The sequence below is a fragment of the Callospermophilus lateralis genome, chromosome 9 (genome assembly GCF_048772815.1).
Source record: "Callospermophilus lateralis isolate mCalLat2 chromosome 9, mCalLat2.hap1, whole genome shotgun sequence".
In the NCBI taxonomy this organism is placed as follows: domain Eukaryota; kingdom Metazoa; phylum Chordata; class Mammalia; order Rodentia; family Sciuridae; genus Callospermophilus; species Callospermophilus lateralis.
Window position 1 is genome coordinate 5,521,809 of NC_135313.1, and position 22,148 is coordinate 5,543,956.

Sequence of the window (22,148 nt, forward strand, 5' to 3'; positions counted from 1 at the left end):
GTCCAGGGTCGCGGCTAGCCTCTCCCACTCGCCGCAGCTGTGGGCTCACGGAGGCCAGCGCCTTCCCTTCCGTGCCCGGGCGCTGGGGGCTGACCCCATCGCCTTCGCTCCCTGCGCTGCACTCTCGCCCCTGCCCTGCTGCCTGCTGGGGGCCGCGGGAGCGCGGGCAGAGCGGGACCCAGACTGGCTCTCGAGACCGGCTGCGTCCCCACGACTGCGGCGCGGCCGGCAGGGCGCGGGCGGGGGTTCCGGGAGGCCGGAGCTGTTTTTAAAAGACGCGTCAGCTGCCGGGAGGAAGAGCGGGCTCCGGGCCCATTGTCTTCGCGCGGCGCGACACGGCGCAGCGCGGGAGGGGAACCCGGAGGCAGTCGGAACCGACCGAAGCGCGCGAAAACCCGCGGCGCGCCCAGAGGACCACGCCGGACCCCAGGGCCGCGGGCGGGCGGGGCCGGGGGCGGGGCCTGCAAGGGGCGGGGCCGGGGGCGGGGTCGGGCGCCCTGCGGCCGCTGCAGGCTGGCGGCGGCGGCTGCAGCGCGGGCAGCGCGGGGACTGCGGGGACCGGAGGCAGCCGTGCAGGCAGCGACGCCCGGGGAAGCCCGCATCCCGCCTGCACCTCCGAGGCGCGCCCCGGGAGCGGGAGCGACCCCGAGGCGCCGCCCAGGGCCAGAGTCGAGCGCAGGGCGCTGAGAGCCCTGAGTCGGCCCGGCGCCCAGAGCCCAGGCAGCGGCCGGAGCGCGGGGGCGCGGCCCTGGGAAGCCGCCGAGGAGCCCGGGCCGGGGGAAGAGCGCCGGGCGCGAGCGCCCTACACAGCGGCGTTGGAGGCGGCTTCGCGGGAGACGAAAACCGCCGGCAGAGACGCGATGACCGCCGATAGGGAGCCTGGCCGACTAGGAAGCGGGCGCCGCGGAGTCTGAGCGCGCGGAATCGCGGGTCCGGGGGACGCCGAGGCTCAGGCCGGTGCGGGCGACCGAGGGCGGCGGGCGGGGCCCAGGTGCGACCGGCCGCATCGGGCCCGTGACTGCTCGGGGGGCGGCGCCCTCCCGCCGCAGCCGCAGTGGCCGGCGCCGCAGCGAGGAGCCATGGGCAACATCTCCTCCAACATCTCGGCCTTCCAGTCCCTGCACATCGTCATGCTGGGCTTGGACTCGGCCGGCAAGACCACGGTGCTCTACCGGCTCAAGTTCAACGAGTTCGTGAACACGGTGCCCACCATCGGCTTCAATACGGAGAAGATCAAGCTGAGCAACGGCACGGCCAAGGGCATCAGCTGCCACTTCTGGGACGTAGGAGGCCAGGAGAAGCTGAGGCCGCTGTGGAAGTCCTACAGCCGCTGCACGGACGGCATCATCTACGTGGTGGACTCGGTGGACGTGGACCGGCTGGAGGAGGCCAAGACGGAGCTGCACAAGGTGACCAAGTTCGCCGAGAACCAGGGCACGCCGCTGCTGGTCATCGCCAACAAGCAGGACCTGCCCAAGTCGCTGCCGGTGGCCGAGATCGAGAAGCAGCTGGCGCTGCACGAGCTCATCCCGGCCACCACCTACCACGTCCAGCCGGCGTGCGCCATCATCGGCGAGGGCCTCACCGAGGGCATGGACAAGCTCTATGAAATGATCCTGAAACGCAGGAAGTCCCTCAAGCAGAAGAAGAAGCGGTAATACGCCTGGCAGGGTTCGGGAGCTAGGGGGAGCAAGCCAGGGAGCGAACGAGTCAGAAGTGAATGAATGGATAGATGGTGAGCGAGAACCCGCGCCCGCGAACAAAGACAGCGAACCAAAGCGATGCTTCGAATTTTTTAAACTCTGTCTCTGTACCCAAATGCAGAACTGGTGACTTAACCTGGCCTGGAGCTGATTTATCTGCCAGCTCGCCATCTGCCCCACCCCCCACGCCAGCTCTGGGGACCTTTTGTCTGAGCACCGGAGATACCTAGTGGGTGGGGGACCGGTGGGGTGTGGACCTTCAGTTCAGGCTTGTGCGCCCTTCGGCCCCAGGAGAAGGATCAGATGTCAGAGACAAGGCGATTTCTTGATTTCTTCTTACTACACTGGGCCGGGAGTTCAGGCTGCCCCGCCCCCAATGGGGGATCACCTGTGAGTTACCTGAGGTATGCAGTTCCCAGAACCCTGGGGGGCACCCATCTGGAGGCAGGGTGGCATTGGGGGTGGCGGTGCTGGGGAGATGAATGCCCCTTGCATTCAGGGGCTTGGAAGCTGAGTAATTTTATGTCACAGGGCAGGCCCCTGTTGAAATTTCATAGGTCCTGCTCTGGGCCCAGAGGAGGTGATGGTTTGGGCCATCAGGACTGCCTGGGACAATGCGGCAGCTGGAGGGCACGGGGCGCTGTGCTGCTGGCCTTGGCTGGGAATGGCCGAGAAGATGCCCCCTTCATGGGGCTTTGTAGTGGCTACAGGAGACCGGTTTTGTTGAGAACTGCTTTTCAGCCTGGAATGAGACCTCTTCCAGATGGCTTGGACCCTGTCCATGTGTAGGTCATTATCACACAAAGAGACCAATAAAAATTAAAAAAAAAAAAAAATAAGAAACTGTTCAAGGTGGTGGCAAATGATGCATTTACTGTTTGCAGGTTAGTTAAAGGTGTTCAAAGGGCAATGCTCTGGATGGTGTGTGTGTGAGAGAGAGTATACAGGGACCTCCCTCTGTATTGTGTAATCAGCATAAATATCTAGATCCATTCTGTGTGGAATTTTAAATTCTCTGAATCTACCAATTGGTTTGGATGAGCATACCAGCTACAGATGTGTGCTGAGTTGCAAGATGGTTTTTCTGCAAGGGATGTCTCTTGTAATACTAACCGTGTGGTAATGGGTTTTCAGACATGTTTTTAAAAATAACTTACAAATGAATACTCACCTTAGAAATTTTCACCTTAGGAAAAAAGACTTTGCTCTGCCCTTTTATATCCCTTGACGCTGCAAGTGGCGACATGTTCAGATTTCTAATTTGGTTCATTGTGGCCTATCTGGTTTAAGTATTTCATTCAGAACATCTCATTAGAGTATTTGATGTCATGCACCAAAAATAAAACCCCACCTTTTTGCAAAAACGACCTCGTTGCATGGATTTAAAAGCGGAGGAAAAGCTAAGGATGTAGTCCCTCTCCATTCATTCTCTAACTGGCCTTGTAGCCAGCAGGCACTTTGGGCAAATGCAAACAAGGGGTGCTTGAGATAAAAGAAAGCCTGTGACGTAATGGTCACTGCTGCTCAGGCACTTCACAGTTTACTTGAAAGAAGCTTTGGAAAATAGATAAAGTGAAAGAAGAAGAAATGCATATTTTTAATAATGTAATTTAAAAAATCCTTTATAATCAGGACTGAGTCTTGGTTTGCACAACCTGTCGTATCCTGAAACACAGTATCAAAAGGGAAACTTAACAATTGACTGTTTGATTTTTATTTCCTCCCTGAATCCATGTTTTCAGGTAGAATTTTGACATCCCCCTCCCCCCAGGGACATATTTCTTTGCAAAGGAGGCCTGTAGAAATTGGATGTGGCCATGCGTGAGCATGTGGGTTAGCCCTTGCCCATTGTCCATTACCCTCCGAGTGGCAATGTGAGAACCAGAGGCAGATGTCTGGCTTCCTGCTTCAAACCCAGTTCTTACAGGAGATTTTTTAAAAACAGAAATCTAGCAGCCCATCTTCCCTTCCTCTTTGGTCAGTGTATTTGGTACCCTTCTAATGCTGGTCTTTTGTAGAAACCCAGTAGAGAAAATAGAGCTAAGCAGTGATGAAAGTCTGCGAGATTTCAGTTTACATATCGATAGCATATTCACTGACTTCTGAATGGGCTGGTCCCATCATCTGAAGATTCTGTATAGAATTATTAAAATCAAATCCATCTTCCTTTATTTTCTTCACATGTAACAATTTCTTAAGCACTTTTTAGTAGTTCCACACTATTGAGAGAATAATATATTTATTTTGCGACTTTGCAGATGCCAAATACTGTCACCTTCTCGTGCTGACAATACCTAGGTTCCAGGTCACTGTTCAAATCCTGTAATGCTTTAACAATCGTGCGAGATGGTTTTGTTTTTTGCATTATCAATACTTAAGGGTGCCGTCAGCTGTTAGTAATTGTGCAGTAAAGTCAAGCCCTGTGCTGTATCAACTAATAGGTAAGAGTCTCAGTTGATTTCTGTAACGTTTGACCTATTAGTAGCCCTTTTCATCTCTGACCCAACGGAGGAAGCACAGATGAAGTCACCTAGGAGTGGTCACCCAGGGGGAGTCCCCTCCACGTATCAGTCAGCGGTCCATTATGCCTTTTGCCCTTTAGAGATGGAATGGGCTTCTCGTAGAGGAAGCTGGTCTCCCCAAGTGAGCTTTGAAATGTTTCCTGGTAGACACAGGGAGGCCAGTTTTATTTCAGAACAATGCTCTTCACAAATTCTCTGTTATGGTGTTGGGACTCTGTCCCCTGGTTTCAGTTTTCATTTCTCTGCTGTAATTCTCTGTCTTGATCATTCTTTGTTTCCATCCCTTTTTATAATGCATATATGATGCTGTGAACAGAAATAAATTATTTATACAATCAAACAACTGGGGACATTTTCTGTGGATGGTTTTTCAAATTGCTGGGTTCATTCTCCAGGCCTCTGCTGGGCAAGGATATGGGTTGCAAGATGGTGTCTGGGGTTCCAGCAGGGTGCAGGGCCGGGTCTGTCACCTGCTCTGTTGGTGTCAGTGTCTGGGTCCACCTGAATGGTGGTTGTAGAGGCTCATGCAGGAGCCCACGTTTCCTCCACTCCCTCTGGAGAGCCCACCTGTTGGAGCAGCTAGCATCTCAGAGCCTGGCCCATCTCACATCCTTTAAGAGATGACCAGTTCCCGGCCCACTCTCATTCATAACAAAATCCTGAATTGCTAATTCCTTCAAAAACATTATCTGATTGCATAAAATTCAAAATAGCATTGCATAAATCTAAGGGTACTAGAGAGGACAAAGCTTCTGAGTATCTAAACTGTGTCTTGGCTCAATATCAGGCACACGGGCACCCGTCAGCAGCACTCCAAGACTTGAGACCTCTTCAGTAGTAGGTGTGGTGAGACCCTGGTGCTCTGTAGATGCTGTTGGGAACCGGCACTCTTTCTAAGGAAAAGAGTGGTGGGCCAATGTGGGTAGCAGGTGCAATGGGGAGTTCTTGGGCACTTACAGGGATTAAACCACACACTCAATGGTTACTAGGTGACAGTGAAGACCCCAGGTGTCCTCTTACATCTGGAATCAAAATGATCAACTCCAAATACTGGCTCCAAAGCTTGGCTCCCCATGACTTTGCTCAAGTTCCTTAACCACCCAGCCTCCCTTTCCCCATATGTAAAGCAGGATCATAATGGTACCTGAGAGAATGTTGGGGGTTGAAGCATGGTCAGACGGGCGACGGGCTGAGCCCAGGGCCTGCACAGAGCCAGGGCTTGGTAGCTTTAGCTGTTCATGCTACTGGTCGCGAGCAATATGTTGTATGGCTACATGGTGATTTCACCTGACCCTGGCCATCAAATTAGGTGGTCACGGTCTCCCTTTTGGTACCCTCTACCTGCCAAAAGCAAGGCTGCAGTCCCAACAGAATCTCTGGCCATCTCTGTGGCCTCACCAAGTGAAAGGCTACGCCAGGTGCAGACAGCTCTCCAGACTCTTGAAGCCATTGCTTTTCATACTCCCCAAGTCACTAGACTGTGACACTCAAGGCAAGGAGTGAGTTGGTCCCCTTCTGCTACTGTGCAGAGCATAAGGTTAAGCACAGAGTGGGTGCTCACTAAACATTGGTCAAGTGGCTTAATGTGGATTGGTTTTCCTTGTAAATTCTAACATGTGTGCTGTGTAAATTGTTATTTCCCGTTAAATATTTAAATTAAAATGAAAATAGAAAAACATGAGTATCATTCTTCCAGGTCACTATTGTAAGGTGAACCCCCGCACAAGGATTATATTACATTATGATAAATATGTATGTGGGTTAGAAGCTTTTTTTTTTTTCTTTTTTTTTTTTTGTGAGTCTGGAATAACAAGTCTTGCAAAAAATGAGCAAGACTTGACTTGATCATTCATGTTATGTTGAAGCTAGTTATTAGGAGCACATCACATCAAAAGAGCACAAATGCCATTTTTAAGCTCTAAAAACCCCCGAAACTGGTGAGAAAACTATTTAGAGATCATCATGACATCACATGGGTAAAAAAAAAATATTGGCAATCATGGGGCTGGAGTTGTGGCTCAGCGCTAGAGCGCTTACCTAGCATGTGTGAGGCACGGTTCTATCCTCAGCAGCACATAAAAATAAATAAATAAAATAAAGATATTGTGTCCATCCACAACTAAAAAAGTATTTAAAAAATATTGGAAATCATATTAAGCAAAGATTGAAACCCTTAACTTATGCAATCTTAATCTAACCTCGATGTAACAGATTTCTAGGGATCCAAGGGTGGTAATTTTTCATCCTATATTTTCCAGAACAGTGAGGCAGATGACCCCTCACTGTGACCTCCAGGCACTGAGGGGGCTGATTTTAGTCATAACTGCTGCATTTCCCCGAACCTTTCCCTCGAGGTTCTGGATGGACACGGATGACCAACCGCCCTATTCTTCTGGGCCTTGGCACTTGTCTCCAGAGCTTGGGCTCTTGAAATGCTCCGTTGCCAGTGTTTCAGACGGATTGGACATCATGGCCATGTGGTGGAGCAAAACCCAGCACCTGACAACCCTTGACTTAACAGTTTCTTCCAGGCTACAAGTCACCTCTCTCCCTTCTGCCTTGAGCCTACCCAGGTTTGGTGCCCGCAACCTGGGATTTGCCTGCCATCTCCGACCCCTCTCCTCCCTTGGCCGTCTCTGAATGTTCATTTACCCTTAAAACAGCTCCCTCCTTCGGGCTCTCCCAGGCTCCGTTGGCACCTGTTTAAAATAGAGTGTGCACAAGTGGGTGGAGCACTTGATGCAGTCGCAAGCCCCAGGCTCAGCCTCCGCGTTCACAAGAGGAATTTGCAACTTGAGGGTTTCTGAGAAAGCGGCCAATTGTTCTCCAGCTCCGTGAGAATCAACCAGCTGGCGGCTTAGCCCTGCTCAGTTCTCAGAGTAGGGACTCTCTTTGAGTGTCCAGCCTTACCTGTAACTGCTCACCTGGACTGCTCCTAGTGAGAACACTGAGTCGCTGAGGGTGATAGCATGGCATGAAGGTAGAACCGCGAGTTTTGAGTCATACTTGGCATGAGTCTGGAATGACAAGTATCCCATTTGCATTTATTAATCAAGAGCGAGCATCGTGACACCTGGGGCAGCCCTGTCCTTGTCGCCTGATGGCTGGTGTAATGGTGCCAAGGCCATTGCAACAGGCCCAGTGTGGGCCAGCCACCTGCCAGGGGCTTCATATATGCTTCATCTTATTTCTTCCTCCCAAGGCCCCAACAGGCCAACTGGTTCTATCTGCTTACAGAGGAGAAAACCAAGGTGTAGAGGTTAGTTTCTCTCCTCCCAAGATTAGCCGCTGTTGAGGGTGTTCAGAGCCCTTCTGCCCACCTAGCCTGCTGCTCCTGGTCTGGGGAGGTCCGCAGCTCCAGGGAACTCCGGGGAGGGACTCCCAGTCTAGGAAGGAGAGGAGTCAGGACTGGTGTTGCTGACCTGCATCACTGGAGGGCCCCCTGCCATCATGCCTGACCCCTTGCTCATCCCGGGATTTTCCACTGTAGAGAACCCACCCCAGGGGTTAGGAAAAGATGACCCCTCTTGCATCAGGGCCTGACCTTGCATAACTGCCTCTGGTATTTCTTTCAGGACAGGTTGTGTCAGGGACACTGCCTCTCTGTCTCATCCAGGGGCATTACACACAGCAGAAAGCCCCGGGCGGGGGTCAGGGAGGCTCCACTCGGCCTCGGATCCGTCCAGTACTCCATGAGGCTGAGAGTCCCTGCCTGCCCACCCCTCGGGGGTGTTCTGCACAACATGAGCTAATAGATGGAGAAGCCCGTGGCTGCCGACCTGCAGGGCAAGTCGCCAACCTGTGGAGGATGCCACTCTGCCTCCCCTGACCCTGGTCTCCAGTGCCGCCTCCTGCCACACCTGCAGCCGCGTCCCGCTCACCCTGTTTCTCCGGGACTGGTCCAACAGCTCCTGAGGTCCCTCTTCGTTTTCACTGATAAGAAAACTTCCAGTTCTGGGGGAGGGTGGCCAAAGGCTTCCCACAGGTGGACACCCCTCCCTGTGAGAGTTCTGACACTGTAGACGCTGTAGTGGACGCTTCCAGCAAGAGACTGTTGGGGAGACAAGCCTCTTTCTGTCAACTGTTTACAAGATTCTCTTTCTTCTAGTGACTCTTCATGGCTGTCCTCATTCCCTTAAACACTAACTTCTCATTCAATTAATTTCAACTGCCCATGTCTCTTGAAAACTAAAATAATTTACATGTTTAAGAATCGCCATGGTAAGTAATGACAATTGCAAGAGCCTATTTCACACAGATGTGTCTGTGTCCATTATTACCTTGACGAATCTGGCTCTGCTATGTAATTTGAAGTGTGCTGGGGTGTAGTCGTGATGGTAAAAATGCTGCTAAAAATAACACATACAAACAATTGTGACACCCATTATATAGGGGCACACCACTAGGCAGAGGTGCCAGGATGACTTACCTGCCCCTGTTCTTGCCCTAGAAGGGCTGTTATTTTTGCTGGTGAATCAGAGCTAAACTACCAAGTGTGGTGCTTGACTCCAGTGTGAAGTATCCCTAATTTTATCAAAAGCAAAGTCAGCCAATCAATGCAGGACTGAAAGCCACACCAACCTCAGCGTAAAAGTAGGAACCACACACTCCCAAGATGCATTGCTCTGTGGTCCTGGCCTGCAGGTGGGGAATGTCCGCAGCCCTCAGGATCCTGCCCTGGTTCCTGGGCAAATGTCCTCTGCCCCTTCCTCTCTCCAGTCGTTTGCTGCCTGCCACAGAGGTGGCTCTATTATAAGATTCACAGAAGCTGCGATAGGCATGGCGGCTCTAACTGCCGGTCCCACCTGTGCCTACCCCATTCTCCATGTTAAAAGCTAGTTCAGTGGCATGGCTCCTTCCTGTTTGCCATGATACAAAAGGAACCTGAATGTCTCAGAAAGCCCTTGTGTATCTGACCCTGGCTCCGGCTCCTGGGGCTGCCTGGGAGTCTCAGCCCTGAGTATTCTTCCTAGGAGGTGCCTAACTGGCGAGAAATGAATATGAATGGATATGAATCCTAGTGTGGGCCCAACTCAGATGTCCCACCAGGACCCCATCCACCTAAAGGAGATGAGAGATCTGTTAGAATCAACTGGTTCTGGTAAAGTTAGAAATCCCTGAGGAACACTGGGCATGAGCACTCCCCAGCACCCACCGTCTTTGTTCTGCTCTTTCTGCATCTATTTGTACAGATAATTGGGACACTGGTATCAGAGGCAATCTAGTTAGATTTGGGGCAAAGGCCACAGAAGGAGGGCCTGTGGGGAACCCACACAAATCAGTGCTTTTCATCGTTCTTGCTGGGAGAGCCTGGAGTTTGCTTGGAAGGCCCCTGCTACCCCTGACCCTTCCCCAGCTCCAGCCGAGACTATTCTGAGCCATAAAGTTAATAAGTACTGTGGCCTGTGGCCTGTTAACAATGTGGACAATGGCCAACTGGTCAACAATTCTGACCAATGGGCTGAAGGGACTTTGGAGAGCAGTGAGTATCTGGGCTTCGCAGCTTTTTCTCTATGTAGGAAAATGAGACGTGGGGACCAGAGAGCTCTCCTTCATTGCTTCTGAGTTTTAGTGCATCAAGACATGGTCCCTGGAGAGCCTGACGCCACTCTGACACTACGGGAAGAGCACATCAGGGCAGCAGAAAGAAAATACCGAGGGAACCTGGGTCTTCGGTGATACCATTGAACTATAGAAACAAGCAGCCCCAGCTGCCTGACCCCGGATGGGTGGTATGTGAGAAAATGAACCACCTTTCCCTTGGAGTCCGATCAACTTACAGCTGAACGTTCTCAACTGATAAGGTTCCTCAGGCACCACACCAACCCTTCATGCTGTCAAACATTGAGATCTCTCCGCAGAACTGCTGAGCAAGGGAAACTCCTCACCAGCTCTGTGCCAACAAGCAGACTGAGACCTGCCCGGCACGGCTCAGGCCCCGGGAGTGGAAGGCTGACCACCCTAATCCTGGTTTGGCAATTACCTGAGAGGATCCAGGAAACTCCAGCCAGAAGAGTGTAACCCAGGGTGCAGGGTGCAGAGCGCTGTTCTGTGCTAAGCCTTGTGCCCCGATCACTTTCTCTAAAGAAATAATTGACATCAAGTGCTGCCGTGGATTCATACTAGATGCTGAATTAAAGCTCCTTCAGCATCATCTCACTGTTTCCTCTTTGAAATGCTAGGTGGTAGGTATGATCACCCCTCCTAAATTCAGCTGCCTCTCTTGACTAGACAGACAGACAGAAAGGCAGGTAATCTTAAAAACAAAGACTTCTGCTCTGAGAGCCTCCTGCCTGAGCCAAATTACTCAGGTCCCTCCAAGGCCTTGGCTCGGGGTCCAGATCCTAATTTCAGGCTCTTTGCCAAATGAAAGGGTTCGTGCTCTCATACCCCTGGGAGGGACTCTTAGCTGTAAAGAGGATTCCAACCCTTGAGTTTTTGAGTAATTCTTTCTTGCTATACACATGGGTCTTTGTGTCTTGATTTTCTTAAAGTCCTCTTTACTCTTACCTCTCTGCTTCTCTTTTAAGATGATGATCAACACCATTCGCAGTAGACATTAATCTAGAATTCTCATCAATTTGCTCTGGAATTAACAGATTCTATGGATCATCACTTCTCAAACTGCAGTGAGCACAGGACTCCTGGGGGACTTGCAAAAACACAAGGTCTCATTTATCAGCTCTGGGTGAGGCCCAGACTTCTGCAGTTTAACAAGCTACCTGCGTCACTAATGCTGCTGGACTGCGGACCACACTTTGAGAAGCAAGAGAAGAAGCCACAGCTTCCGTGTTGCGGGAGGCAGATGCTCTGCCTGACAAGGGACTCCTGTGGGGTGATGGTGAGCCTGAGGATGCATACCTGCTGTGAGGGCCTGAGAAGTGCCCAGCTCCTCCCTGGACATGGACATGGCAACGGCCTTGGCCGGCACCTAGCATCAGAAGGGAGCAGCTAGTGTGGCCCAAGCACTCATGAGCATTAGCTTGTCCGATTTCCAGGACACCCTTCAGTAGCACTGACCTCCTGGGTTGTATGTTTGCTTGTTTGTCCTTTATAGAATCTTAGGGCTCTCACCTGGCCTTGGGGTGGCCTCCCACCAGGGCAGGCAAAGCAAGGTCTCAGGACAGGCTGGCAGCGGTGCCCCCTCCCTTCTATCCCCAGGAGACAGGGTCTGTTCAGGCCCCGTGCACATTCCTGTGCTCCTCCCCTTTCTCCTGCCATGGATTGAGCCGGGGTCCTGCCACTGATTCCTACCAAGGTAACCTGAGTGACAACAGGGACTTCCGAGAGGACGTCCCTTTGCCAAATTTTTTCTTCCTCTGCAGGACCAAGAGCAGTGGGTTCCCAGTGATTGAGGTGCAACGTACAAGCAACTTGGAAGTCTGAGTCACCTCTTCCAGGAGAGTTGGACCTGCTAGATGACCCCTCTCTTGTGCTCCACCACTGAGATTTCAGAGGCCACCATTGGCCAAGCAAGTCAAGCATGGCCAGCCCTGCGCCTGCCCACCACCACAGACCCCACAGAGCAGGGCAGGACTCTGGTCACTGGGGAGCTGGTGGCAATGAGCCTGCCCATGCGAAAGTCCCCCAGTATTCAGGGTGGTCAGAGGTCTTGTTCATGCCATCCCCCTTGTAGCAGGGCACACCTGTGCGTTGGCACTGTCAGGTCCTCCCAGGATCCCTCACCTTTTGGCACCGAGGGCCATGCCTCTCGCAGGCCAGCTTCAAGCAAACGTCAGGTGCATTTAGATCTTGGTATTCATGGCAGGTGTATAATTACACCCAGCACAAAACAAGACTCAGATTGAAGGGTGCTGGCTGTTCGTGGGCAGCAGGAGCTTCCCTGGGGAGGTGTATTCATTTCCTGTGGCCACCACAACAAATGACCAAAAACCAGGTGGCTTAAAACAACAGAATGCGCTTCCTCTGCGCTCTGGGGGCTGGAGGGCTGATGTTGAGGTGCGGCAGCGAGGGAGGATTCCTCCAGGCCTCCCTCCGGCTCCTGCTGGCCGCTGCTGGGGCTGCTGGGCCTTGGGCCAGAGTCGTGGCACCCCAGGCTTTGCCTGTCTCTACCTGGCCTTCTCCTCTGGGTGTCTTCAGCCTCCTCTTACAAAGAGCTCTTCGACACTTAGGGGCCACTCATCTCAAGGTCCCTAACTTAAGGCCCCTACATCTGCAATGATCCTTTCTCCAACTAAAGTCGGACTCGCAGTTTCTGGGTGAACATATCTTTCGGGGGTCATCATTCCCCCTACTATAGGAAGCAATGAGAAGCGGCTCAACCCAGAGGGAATAACTGAAATGCCATCTGACCAGAGCTTCATGGTCCAGGGAGTTTCTCTGCAGCTCATGTCGACTGCACTGCACGGCATGGCCACCGTGTCCCCACGCCCCCCCGCAGGGCTTCTCCACCTAGAGGGTCTCTGCCTAAGATGCCAGACGCTGCCGACAGGCTGGCCTTCCTTTCAGCTGCGGGTGGCTGTCTGCTTGTGCTCACAGGAACCTCGTTCAGAGCACGGACATCTGATGGAAAGGTGGGGACTCGTTCCCAAGGGGGCTTGTCAAACACGTGGCCCGCCTGCACCGTCTGTCACAGCACCTAACCCAGGAGAAGGAGGTAAGAGCAGCCCACCCGATGACGCTTGGGGCCCAGCTACAGCCAGGTCTCAGTTCCGCGTTGAAATCAGAACGGGATGGACTTGATTGCATCATGGAGAGATTAAACTGAATCCCTCTTGGGTCACACCATGACACAGGGGCGTTATGGAGGACCGTCCATCAACGTGAACTCTGTGAGTGGGACTTGGCCTGCTCCAGTGTTTCCACTTCCTAGTCAGCACACGGCTCTGTGTCTGGGCAACCGTGGATCCCTGACCAAGGGAGCCTTCATCAGGAGAGCTCGGCCCTGCCTGGTAGGGTGCCAGCAGTGGTCTCTCATCCAGTCCCCAAATGGTGGACATGCTCACAGCATGTCTTTCAGGGCACCTTGATGGGCCGAGGAGAACCTGCCGCTACCTCTGCATCTGGGCTGAGGTCCTCCTGGGGACCATGCCTTTCTGATGGAGGACAGCAAGAGAGCCACTCACAGGAAAGCAGTGGCCGCAGGAGTGTGGCAGGAAGCTTCTGGGGTGGCGTGAAGCTGGCCGGGGAGGGGAGCGGGTCACAGAGACACAAGCCTGAGTGCCTGTCCTTTCGGAGGCAAACTGAACAGGACAGATATCCAGGCACCTCTAAAATCTGCTGGGACCTGACTCCCGAGGCTCAGGGTCCCGGGCAACCCCAGCAAGTCTCACAGAGGAACATCTGCAGGCCCCGTTTATGGAGGTCACACTCCAGTGGGGAACTCGCTAGACGCTTAGGATCTTGATTTTGTTTGATCTTCACAGCACCCCCAGGAGGTAGCACGTGAGTCAGAGCTCACTCAGCTGCGAGGAAAAACTCAGCCACATTCAAAATGGGGCAACTGGAACTGCGGAGGGCTGCTTAAAGTGTGGGAAGAAAAGACACAGAACCCAGGCCATCCCCAGGGCCTGGGCACCGGACACTGGAGCGGGTCCCCGTCAGCACATGCCCCTTCTCTGCCTCCATCTATATGCAAGCTTTTCTCCTGTTACCACGGAAAGGCCTTTGTTCAACCAAAAGGCAAGCAGCACGGACTCCACTGTGGGCCTCTCAGGGCAAACCCTGGGAGAATCTTCTTGCCTCACTTGTGTGCAGGGCCCCATCTGGCCCACCCCTGAGACCAGGAGGGCACTGATCTGGGACGTGTGCCCACCCTGTGAAAGCTGGGCCTATTCAAGCAAGAAGGGCAGGTGTGAGAACCTACCTGGTCCAGGTAGGGCTGATGCTTTTTGACGGATGAGGTGCCAAGGCTTGGAGAGGTGGCCTGCTTCCCCAGGGGTTGGTCCAAGTGCTCCCCGAGCTGCCTCTGGGCTCTTCACTTTGCTGTGGGGCTGCTCTGGCCACTACCCACGATGCTCTTCCAGGCACAGCCCAACATATCCATGCTGGGTCCTGTTTGAATGGATGAGAGTGGAGTGAAGCCCGGTACCATGGATCATGCCTGTAGCCCCAGCTACTCGGGAGGCTGAGCAGGGAGGACACTGGTTGGGTGGAAGGCCCACTTGAGCAATTTAGCAAGACCATATCTAAAGGAGAGGGGGCAAGGAAAAGAAAAAGAGGGAGTATAGGGGCAAAACTGGACATGGACATGTATTAGTTTCCTATTGCTGCTGTAACAAGTCACCACAAACATATTGACTTGACACAGCCCAAATTTATTAACTAGCCGTTCTGAAGGTTGGATGTCCCCAAATCAGGGCCACTGTATTCCTGGTCCTGGCTCCTTCTCTGTACCACCTCAGCATCTGCCTCCATGACCAGATCTGCTCTGACTGTGGCCCTTCTGACTCTCTTAGAAGGACCTTGGTGACTAAATTGGTCACATACTCCAGGATCATCTCAAGGCTAGTGTGTTGCCATGCAAGGTCCCGTATGTATTGGTCCTGGGGACTAGGGTGTGGACATCTTTAGGGGCCATTATACTGCCCACCACAGGCATTTGTCATCTGTGCTATTGGGTGGAACCCTGGAGGCTGTCTGTGGGACCAAGTGTGACCCCTTGACTTAGCTTGTTTTCTATTGCTGTTACAAAAGACCTTATGCTGGGCACTTCATAAAGAAATAAGGTTCATTTAGCTAACAGTTCTGGAGGACTGAGGACATAATGCTGGCATCTGCTCAGCTTCTGGTAAAGGCTTCATGGTGGTGACTCACAGCAGGTAGCTCATGGCAGGAGCACATGCAGGAGAAGCCAGAACACCAGATCACTAAGCCCATCCCAAGAGACCCAACTCAGTCTCAAGAGACCCAACCCCATGGAGAGTTCATGAGGCTGGAGACCTCCTCACCTAATTGTCTGAAGTCTTACCACCACCCAACACCGCCACAGCAGGAATCGGATTTCAGCTTGAGTTCTGGTAAACCTCTGTACCCTGTAGTTGCCAGGTCCTGGAAGGTCTTGGGGTGGAGGACAGGGGGTTATGGGAGGGCGCAGGCAGGGGAGGGCTCTGCAGAGCTGAGTGGCGTCCCAGCTGAGGGCTTGCCAGGACATCTGTGGAGGGCAGGAAGGTGAAGGTGCTGCGAGGGCACAGAGGCACCCTGTGGGAAGGCGGGCAGGTTTCCTGCTGCTGCCCCTGGTATGGCCAGGTGGTGGGAGTGCCCTAGACTTGGGGTGAGGGGCTCCGGGAATCAGTTGTGGCTTTAGGGTGCAGGCCACCATGCTGGAAGAGACTTGCAATAGACTGCAGGATGGTCCCCAAAAGATATGTCCCTGTTCTGACACCTGCGCGTGTGGCCTTATTTGGAAATAAGGTCTTTGCAGGTGCAATAAAATGAAGGATCCTGAGGTAAGGTCATCGTGGATGTGTTGTAGGCTCTGCATCCAATGACTGGGGACACAGGGAGGGAGACCTGAGCCACAGACAGGAACTGCAGTGGCCTGGTCATGAGTCATGGGCTGCCAAGGACTGCCAGCGGCCACCAGATGCTGAGGATGGCATGGAAAAGACTCCTCCGTGGAGGCTACAGAAGAAACCAGTGCTGCCCACACCTTGGCTTTGGACTCTGGGCCCCAGCCCTCGGGGTGCTACAGTTCTGCTGTTTCAAACCCACCTGCGGTGATTGGCTGCCCAGCCTGGGAAGCTGGTCCAGCTCCCGGTGGGACTCAGGGCTCTGCTGTTGAAAGGAAATTCTTAGTAGCTGTCAAACACCAGCCTGGTTCCTGGGCCCTACCAATGACATAGCTGGCCCCAGGCTTAGGTTTCCACAGGAACTAAAACACCCTCCTGCCCCCGTGCCTGGTCTCCACCCTGGGACGGCCCCTTTGCATTCTTCCAAGTGGGTCTGGGACACTCTGAAGGCACATTTGCTTGCATTTCTTTCAAACAGCCTAGGAACAAGTGTCTGGTGTTCACCTGGAGGTGATGAAGGGCGTGCTGAGTACAGGCTAGGACCAGTTGGAACCTGGGCCTCTCTCTGTCCACTGCTCAAGACCCTGTGCCCAGGCTAGGGAAGGAGCCAGAGTCTCCCTGCCCACTCCTGTATGCTGAGTTATCTAGGGTCTCATGGACAGCTGGTGTCTCCTCCCAGAAGCCCACTAAGCACTTTTGTAGTGTTTGTTGCTGTTATTATTAGGATATTGTTGTCGTATAAAGGATGCAAATTCTCCCTCTTTGTTCTAAGAGCACAAGGACATCTTGTGTAAGAGCCACTTTTGGAAATGCCTAATCTGTCCACTTGGCCTTGTTCCTGACTGGGGTGGCATTCCTGAGTTCTGTCCAGGAGTTTGCTGTGACCATCGGCCTCCATTCCTGCAGAATCAGCATCTCGGCCTTTTCCCAACTCAGTCACATGTGGTCACGGCAGGAAGGTAGCTACGTCCTTCAGAGAGCTTACCATGCCTCAGAGGACACCTCCTGGTACCATTGATGTGAGGAGAACATAAATGTCTTTCTTTGTGAGATGAATATCCGATGCAATGAACTAGACGGGTTTTGACGTGAGCATTTTCAGAGTTTGCCTTCCTTGTCCCACTCAGAAGCAGAAGTCTGATCCTCACTGGGCATCAAAGAACGGTGCATGTCTTGGGCTAGCCCCAGAAGCCTGCCGGCTCTCAAATTCCTTGCTTCTGCAGAATTGTGGAGACCCCCTGAGCCTGATTCTCAGACACGACCTTTGGTTCTGACTGACGTGGCAGTCAGCTCACCCTGGAGTTTGACATAAAGTAAGTGCATCCTCCAATCTATCCAGCACCTTGTCTCCATTTACAGAGCATGGGTCTCCAAATCTGCAAACCATCAATTATGTGTCCTGATTCTAGACTAGAATTTAATCAATACTTGCTTATTAGGGCAAGTGTCTACGCGCAGCTTGCTGAGCCCAGCAAGTCCAATATTTATGACCAGACCAACCTGTTTCCCCTGTTCCTCTTCACTGCTCTGCGCCAGCTGCCGTCCAGGTTCAGGTCTACACTGACTCACCTTGAGCACAGCTTTCAGAATCCATGTCCCAATCCTTCTGAGGATCCTTACAACTAGGAATCAAAAATCCACATCAAAAGGGGTGCGTTCCTTCCCAAATGTGCGTATTTATCTAACTCAGAGAATGTCAGATGGTATGAGTTCATTAATGTCGAGTTTGGGCAGAGCCAGGACGATGGAGGACTGGTACTCTGAAAGAATGCGGGCTTGGGGAGGGCCCAAGACCCATCCTCAACACAGCCCCCCAGCGCCCCGAGCCCTGCTCACGCCCCCACTCAGGCCCTGATCATATCTGACCACCTTGCTATCTGTGCCTCTCTCCTCTAGAGCTTGGAAGTGGGTCAAGGACAGTGTCTCTTTGGTCGCAGTTTCTTGGCTCAGGCATGGCAGAGACAAGGCTCTTGCTGCATTTGGTGGCACTCAAAATGCAGAACCATTGAACAGCACCAGTGATGATGTCCCCCAGAGAAATTGTCATCAGCCCCCTGGGTCCTCCTCATTCTGCCTTCCCCAATAGGATGGGGAGTCCCCGTGTGTGCGCGGGCCTGTCTCTTCCCAGTGACAGTGGAGTCCCTTGTGTCTGGAAAGTGCCCCATGCTCACTGCCTCCCGACCCTGGAGCTGATCGCGCTCTGGCTGGCCCAGGACACTCATTGGCTTCAGTGCTGGCCACCACGTGCCGACATTGGTGGTGGAGAATTTATTAAGAGGAGGCACATGGCAGGGAAGTGGGTGGGAGCCTCTGCCATGTGCTTCCTTGCCCTCATAAGCAAGGATCGATTAAATTCTAGTCTAGAATCAGGACACATAATTGATGGTTTGCAGAGTGCTGGCAGGATGGAGGCGTCCTCAGGAGCCACATGCACAGCGGGGTTCCCCATGCTCCTGGGAGAGTAGCCATCAGCAGATGATTTCCTAAGAGAGAAAGACCACTGGCCTCTCCAGCCAGGCCTGGGAGAAGCCTGTGAAGGCCACAGCTGGGAGGTCCAGGCCAACTTCAGGCCTCTGGCCTCTGCTTTGGATGAAAATAAAGGAGTCTGTGAAAGCCATGCAGATGTGAGCCTGGACGTGCTGGGGTGGGGGTCCTCAGGCCAGTGCTCCCCAGCCCCCGCTGGAGGGGGTCTCCCAGGTGCTTGCTAAGCATGCAGCTCCTGGGGCCCTTACGGTGGGTCTATGGCACCAGGAGACAGGGGATGTGCTGACAGATCAGGTTTCAAAGGGTCTTCCCAGAGGCTTGTCCTCACAACCAGAGGGACCTGCCATTCTGGTCCACGGGGAAGCCCTGGCCCTCATCATGCTCAGTCCTTTCCTGGCTGCAGTGGCCACCTAGGACCGCGGTGGGTCCCATCACACTGAGGTATGGGGAGGCCTTCTGCGGGACTCCGGCCAGACTTGAAAGTGTGGACAGAAAGCCAGCCCTGGGGCCATGGGGCTGGGGATGCTGACCCTCTCTGGGGAGCTCACACTTGGTCTGTGACCTCCAGCACCACGGGTCAACGAGGCCCCCGGACAGAACAAAAGTTGCAGAGTGGAACCATCTCAGAAATGGCCTCTCTAGCGCAGTGTCACCCGCTGTCATGGTTTAGATGTGGGGTATCCCCCCAAAGCTCATGGTGAGATAATACAGGAAGGTTCAGGGTGAAATGACTGAGCGTCACCCAGTCAGTGCACCCACCTCTGATGGGTAATGACGGGGTGGAGACTGCAGGCGGGCAGGGTGTGGTTGGAGGACATAAGTCTCTGGGGCATGCCTTCGGGGTGTGTGTTTTGTCCCTGTTGAGCAGAGTTCTCTCTGCTTCCTGGTGGCCATGTCCCGAGCTGCTTCCCTCCACCACACCCTTCCACCATGAGGCTCTGCCTCCCCTCCGGCCCAGAGCAACTGAGTCAGCATCTATGGACAGAGACCCCTGAAACTGTGAGCCCCCCAATAAACTTTTCCTCCTCCCATTGTTCTCCCAGGTCTTTTGGTCACAGCAGGGAAAAGGCTGACTGGAACCTGCCCTACCAGGAGAGTCCCACGTGTCTCCATGTGGTGCCCGGGGGCCAAGCTCCACCACCAAAACCCATCTCTCCCTTCTCTGGAGGCCAAGGTCAAGGTGCTGGCAGGTTCTCTTGGTGAGGGCTCTCTCCCTGGCCTCTCTGTGTCCTGACGTGGAGGAGAGAGGGGGAGCTGCGGTCCCTCTTCTTCTTCTGAAAAGGACACTGCCTCTGCCTTGGGGACCTCACTGTCATGACGGTCTCAAAGCCTGATTAGCAGCCCAAGGCTGTGCCCCAAGTGCTATCCCTTAGAAGACGGGGACTAAGGAGAATGATGGGGAGCGTGAGCCCTCGGAGCACACCGCCCCACCATCCACGCCACCCACAGATGTCGGCAGAACCTTCTTGGTATGTCCACAGAGCACATCAGAGGACCCGGGATTTCATTTGCAGTCTGTGCTAGTTCCCAAATTGTTTATCCGGTGAACAAGGAGAACTATAGTGGGTCCACAAGTCACCTTACCATCTGGCCAGAAAGCTCCCGACAGTGCCCAGGATCTAGGTCAGAGTACTGCTGTAGCCTTGCAGGCCTTGGGGAAAGAGGTCACGACCCAGCCTCACTGGGACTCTCGGTTCAAGGTCACAGACTTGATGGAGTCGACTGAACTGGGGCAGAGACGAGCAACCTGCCTCAAAGAACACAACACACAGGCAGCTGAGCTGCGGTCCAAGTCAGAAATGAGACAGCCCCCGGACACAATGGTAGTGTCCTGGAGGCTGTCCCCTCCAGGAGCAGCCCCCAGCCCACGGCCAGCCTGTAGTGTCCACACTTGAGTTGCTGCCCATCAGTCGGCGAGCCAAAAGTCAAAGAGAAGAGGGCCTCTTCCTCTTGCTCTCTTGTTCCCTCTTTTTCTGCAGTACTGGGATTGAACACAGGAGTGCCCTGCCTTTGAGCTACACCCCCCACCACTTTTCTTTTTAAGACAGGATCTTGCTAAGCTGCTGATGCTGTCTTCCAACTTGTGATCCTCCTACCTCAGCCTCCCCAGGGCCAGGACCGCAGGTATGCACCTCTTGCCCAGCTCTGGCATTATTTATTTAAATGGCGGGGCGATTGGCCCATTTGAGGTGGCCCTCAGGGCTTCCATCTAGGTAAGGAATAATCAGGACACTTGCTGCAATAATCTCAGGCCAACTCAAAACCGAGCAAGGACACCTTCCTTCCACCCTGTGTGACAAGCAGAGGTTTACAAGTTGTGTGCCCGCTGAAGCTTGGAGCTAAAAGAAACAGCGATTCCCGTCACTGGGTGAAGACTGAACTTGACCTGAGAGCCTGGCCCTTCACTGCTGGGGCCCACCCAGGTCCACCCCTCCCTGCTCTCCACGTTCAAGCCACACACTCTTTCCTGGCGCAGTTTCTTGATCTCACCTGCCTGGGCCTGCCCAGGAGCCTCTGCCCGGGAAGCTCCTGGCTCCCGTGTCCTGGCGGCCCTCTCTCCCTCCAATTCTCCAGCTGCCTTCCGTGCTGGTAGAAGTCCTGGCCTGCCCTCCTCTCATCCTCTTCTCCCCTCTCAGCACCATCTCAGCTGCGACTTCCTGTGACTGGGGACCATCTGCCGCTGTCTGTCCCTCCTACCAGACCTGGGCATTCACCTGAGCCTTGGCATCTCCTGACTCTCACATGGCCTCCATCAGTGGACTCCCCCCGTCGCAGGGGAGAAAGCAGCGTAAGGGGCAGAGTGACCCATCCTGACCTGGCAGCAAGGGGGCAGGAGGAATACCACACCTGCATTCTGGGGTGCCCAGGGTGTGCCTGATGCTGTGCCGTTAATGCACCCTGCCCCATTTAGCAGTCGTTGCGGCCCAGGTGTAGGTGCATACAGGTTAAGTCAGCTTCATCCAAGTCACCGGGGGCCAGAATGGATTTCATCTTCCTTAGGATTCTGGGATATTGGCATGTACATCAATATCTTGGGGAGGGGACCCACACCTAAATACTACATCCAGTTATGCTTCATGTATACTTCATGCACACAGCCTGGAGATGACTCCGTAGGGTATTGTTAGTGTGCCTGTGTCCTTACTGTGATACCACATTAGGCCAGGGCCAGGATTTTCCATTTGAGGTGTCATATGGGATCTCTCCAAGTTTTAGATCTCAGAGCATTTTGGGTCTTTGGTTTTGGGACCTGCGATGTTCAACCTGTACTGTCATTATCAGTGGAAGGTGACAGTTGCTGGCAGGGCCCCACCTATGTGGCTGAGCCTGCTGAGGGGCCCTGCTGATAGGGGATGGCTACCTGAGTGTCTGGCTCAGGTGTTCTCCACCCAGTTAGGACAGGACGGAGACGGGAGCCAGTGTGGGGAGCAGGCCTCAGCCACTGAGCCAGAGCGAGAGGAGAGGCTGCCCGGCCCTGCAGCAGGTCGATTCTGAGGAGCGTTTTCCACAGGGCTTGCAGGTTGCCTGCAGACTGAGCCCCTGCTGCCCACAGCCCCTGCTGAATGCCCCCCCTTCTCCGCACCACTTCCTGGAGTTCCCTCCAAAATAACTGCTTGCACACACAACCCTGGGGACCCAAACTCACAGCAGAGAGAAGAGCAGCCACTGGCCCAGGGTCATGCACCTGGGCAAGGTCTAGAGCCGGGCTTTGGATTCAAGGCCTTCTTCACCATCCCACCAGACTGCCACCAGCTGCCCGGCTCCAATGGGGCTGGGCAGTGATCTAGACCACATCCTTTCAAAAATAGGCTTCCCTGCTTGGCAGCACCGTGGACCCTCAAACATTCCCATCAGAACCCCAAAGCCTGTGAATCTCTTCTGTTACAGGTAAGAAGAGAATTAAGGCTGTGGATGGAATTAAAGCTGCTCATCAACTGGCTTTAAAATGCAGAGGTTATCTTCTGCTG

At 53.7% G+C, this 22,148-nt stretch overlaps 1 protein-coding gene across 1 annotated transcript; it reads left to right on the forward strand.

Annotated features, from left to right (window-relative positions):
* Positions 1 to 822: 822 nt before the first annotated feature.
* On the forward strand, positions 823 to 2,811 carry Arl4c (ARF like GTPase 4C). The gene has a single exon (XM_076866267.2). It carries the CDS (start codon positions 1,080 to 1,082, stop codon positions 1,656 to 1,658), a length of 579 nt encoding a protein of 192 aa, XP_076722382.1. The 5' UTR covers positions 823 to 1,079; the 3' UTR covers positions 1,659 to 2,811.
* Positions 2,812 to 22,148: the final 19,337 nt, after the last annotated feature.

What these genes read in the sequence shown, in the direction of transcription:
- Arl4c (XM_076866267.2), top strand. Translation starts at nt 1,080, where the DNA reads ATGGGCAACATCTCCTCCAACATCTCGGCCTTCCAGTCCCTGCACATC.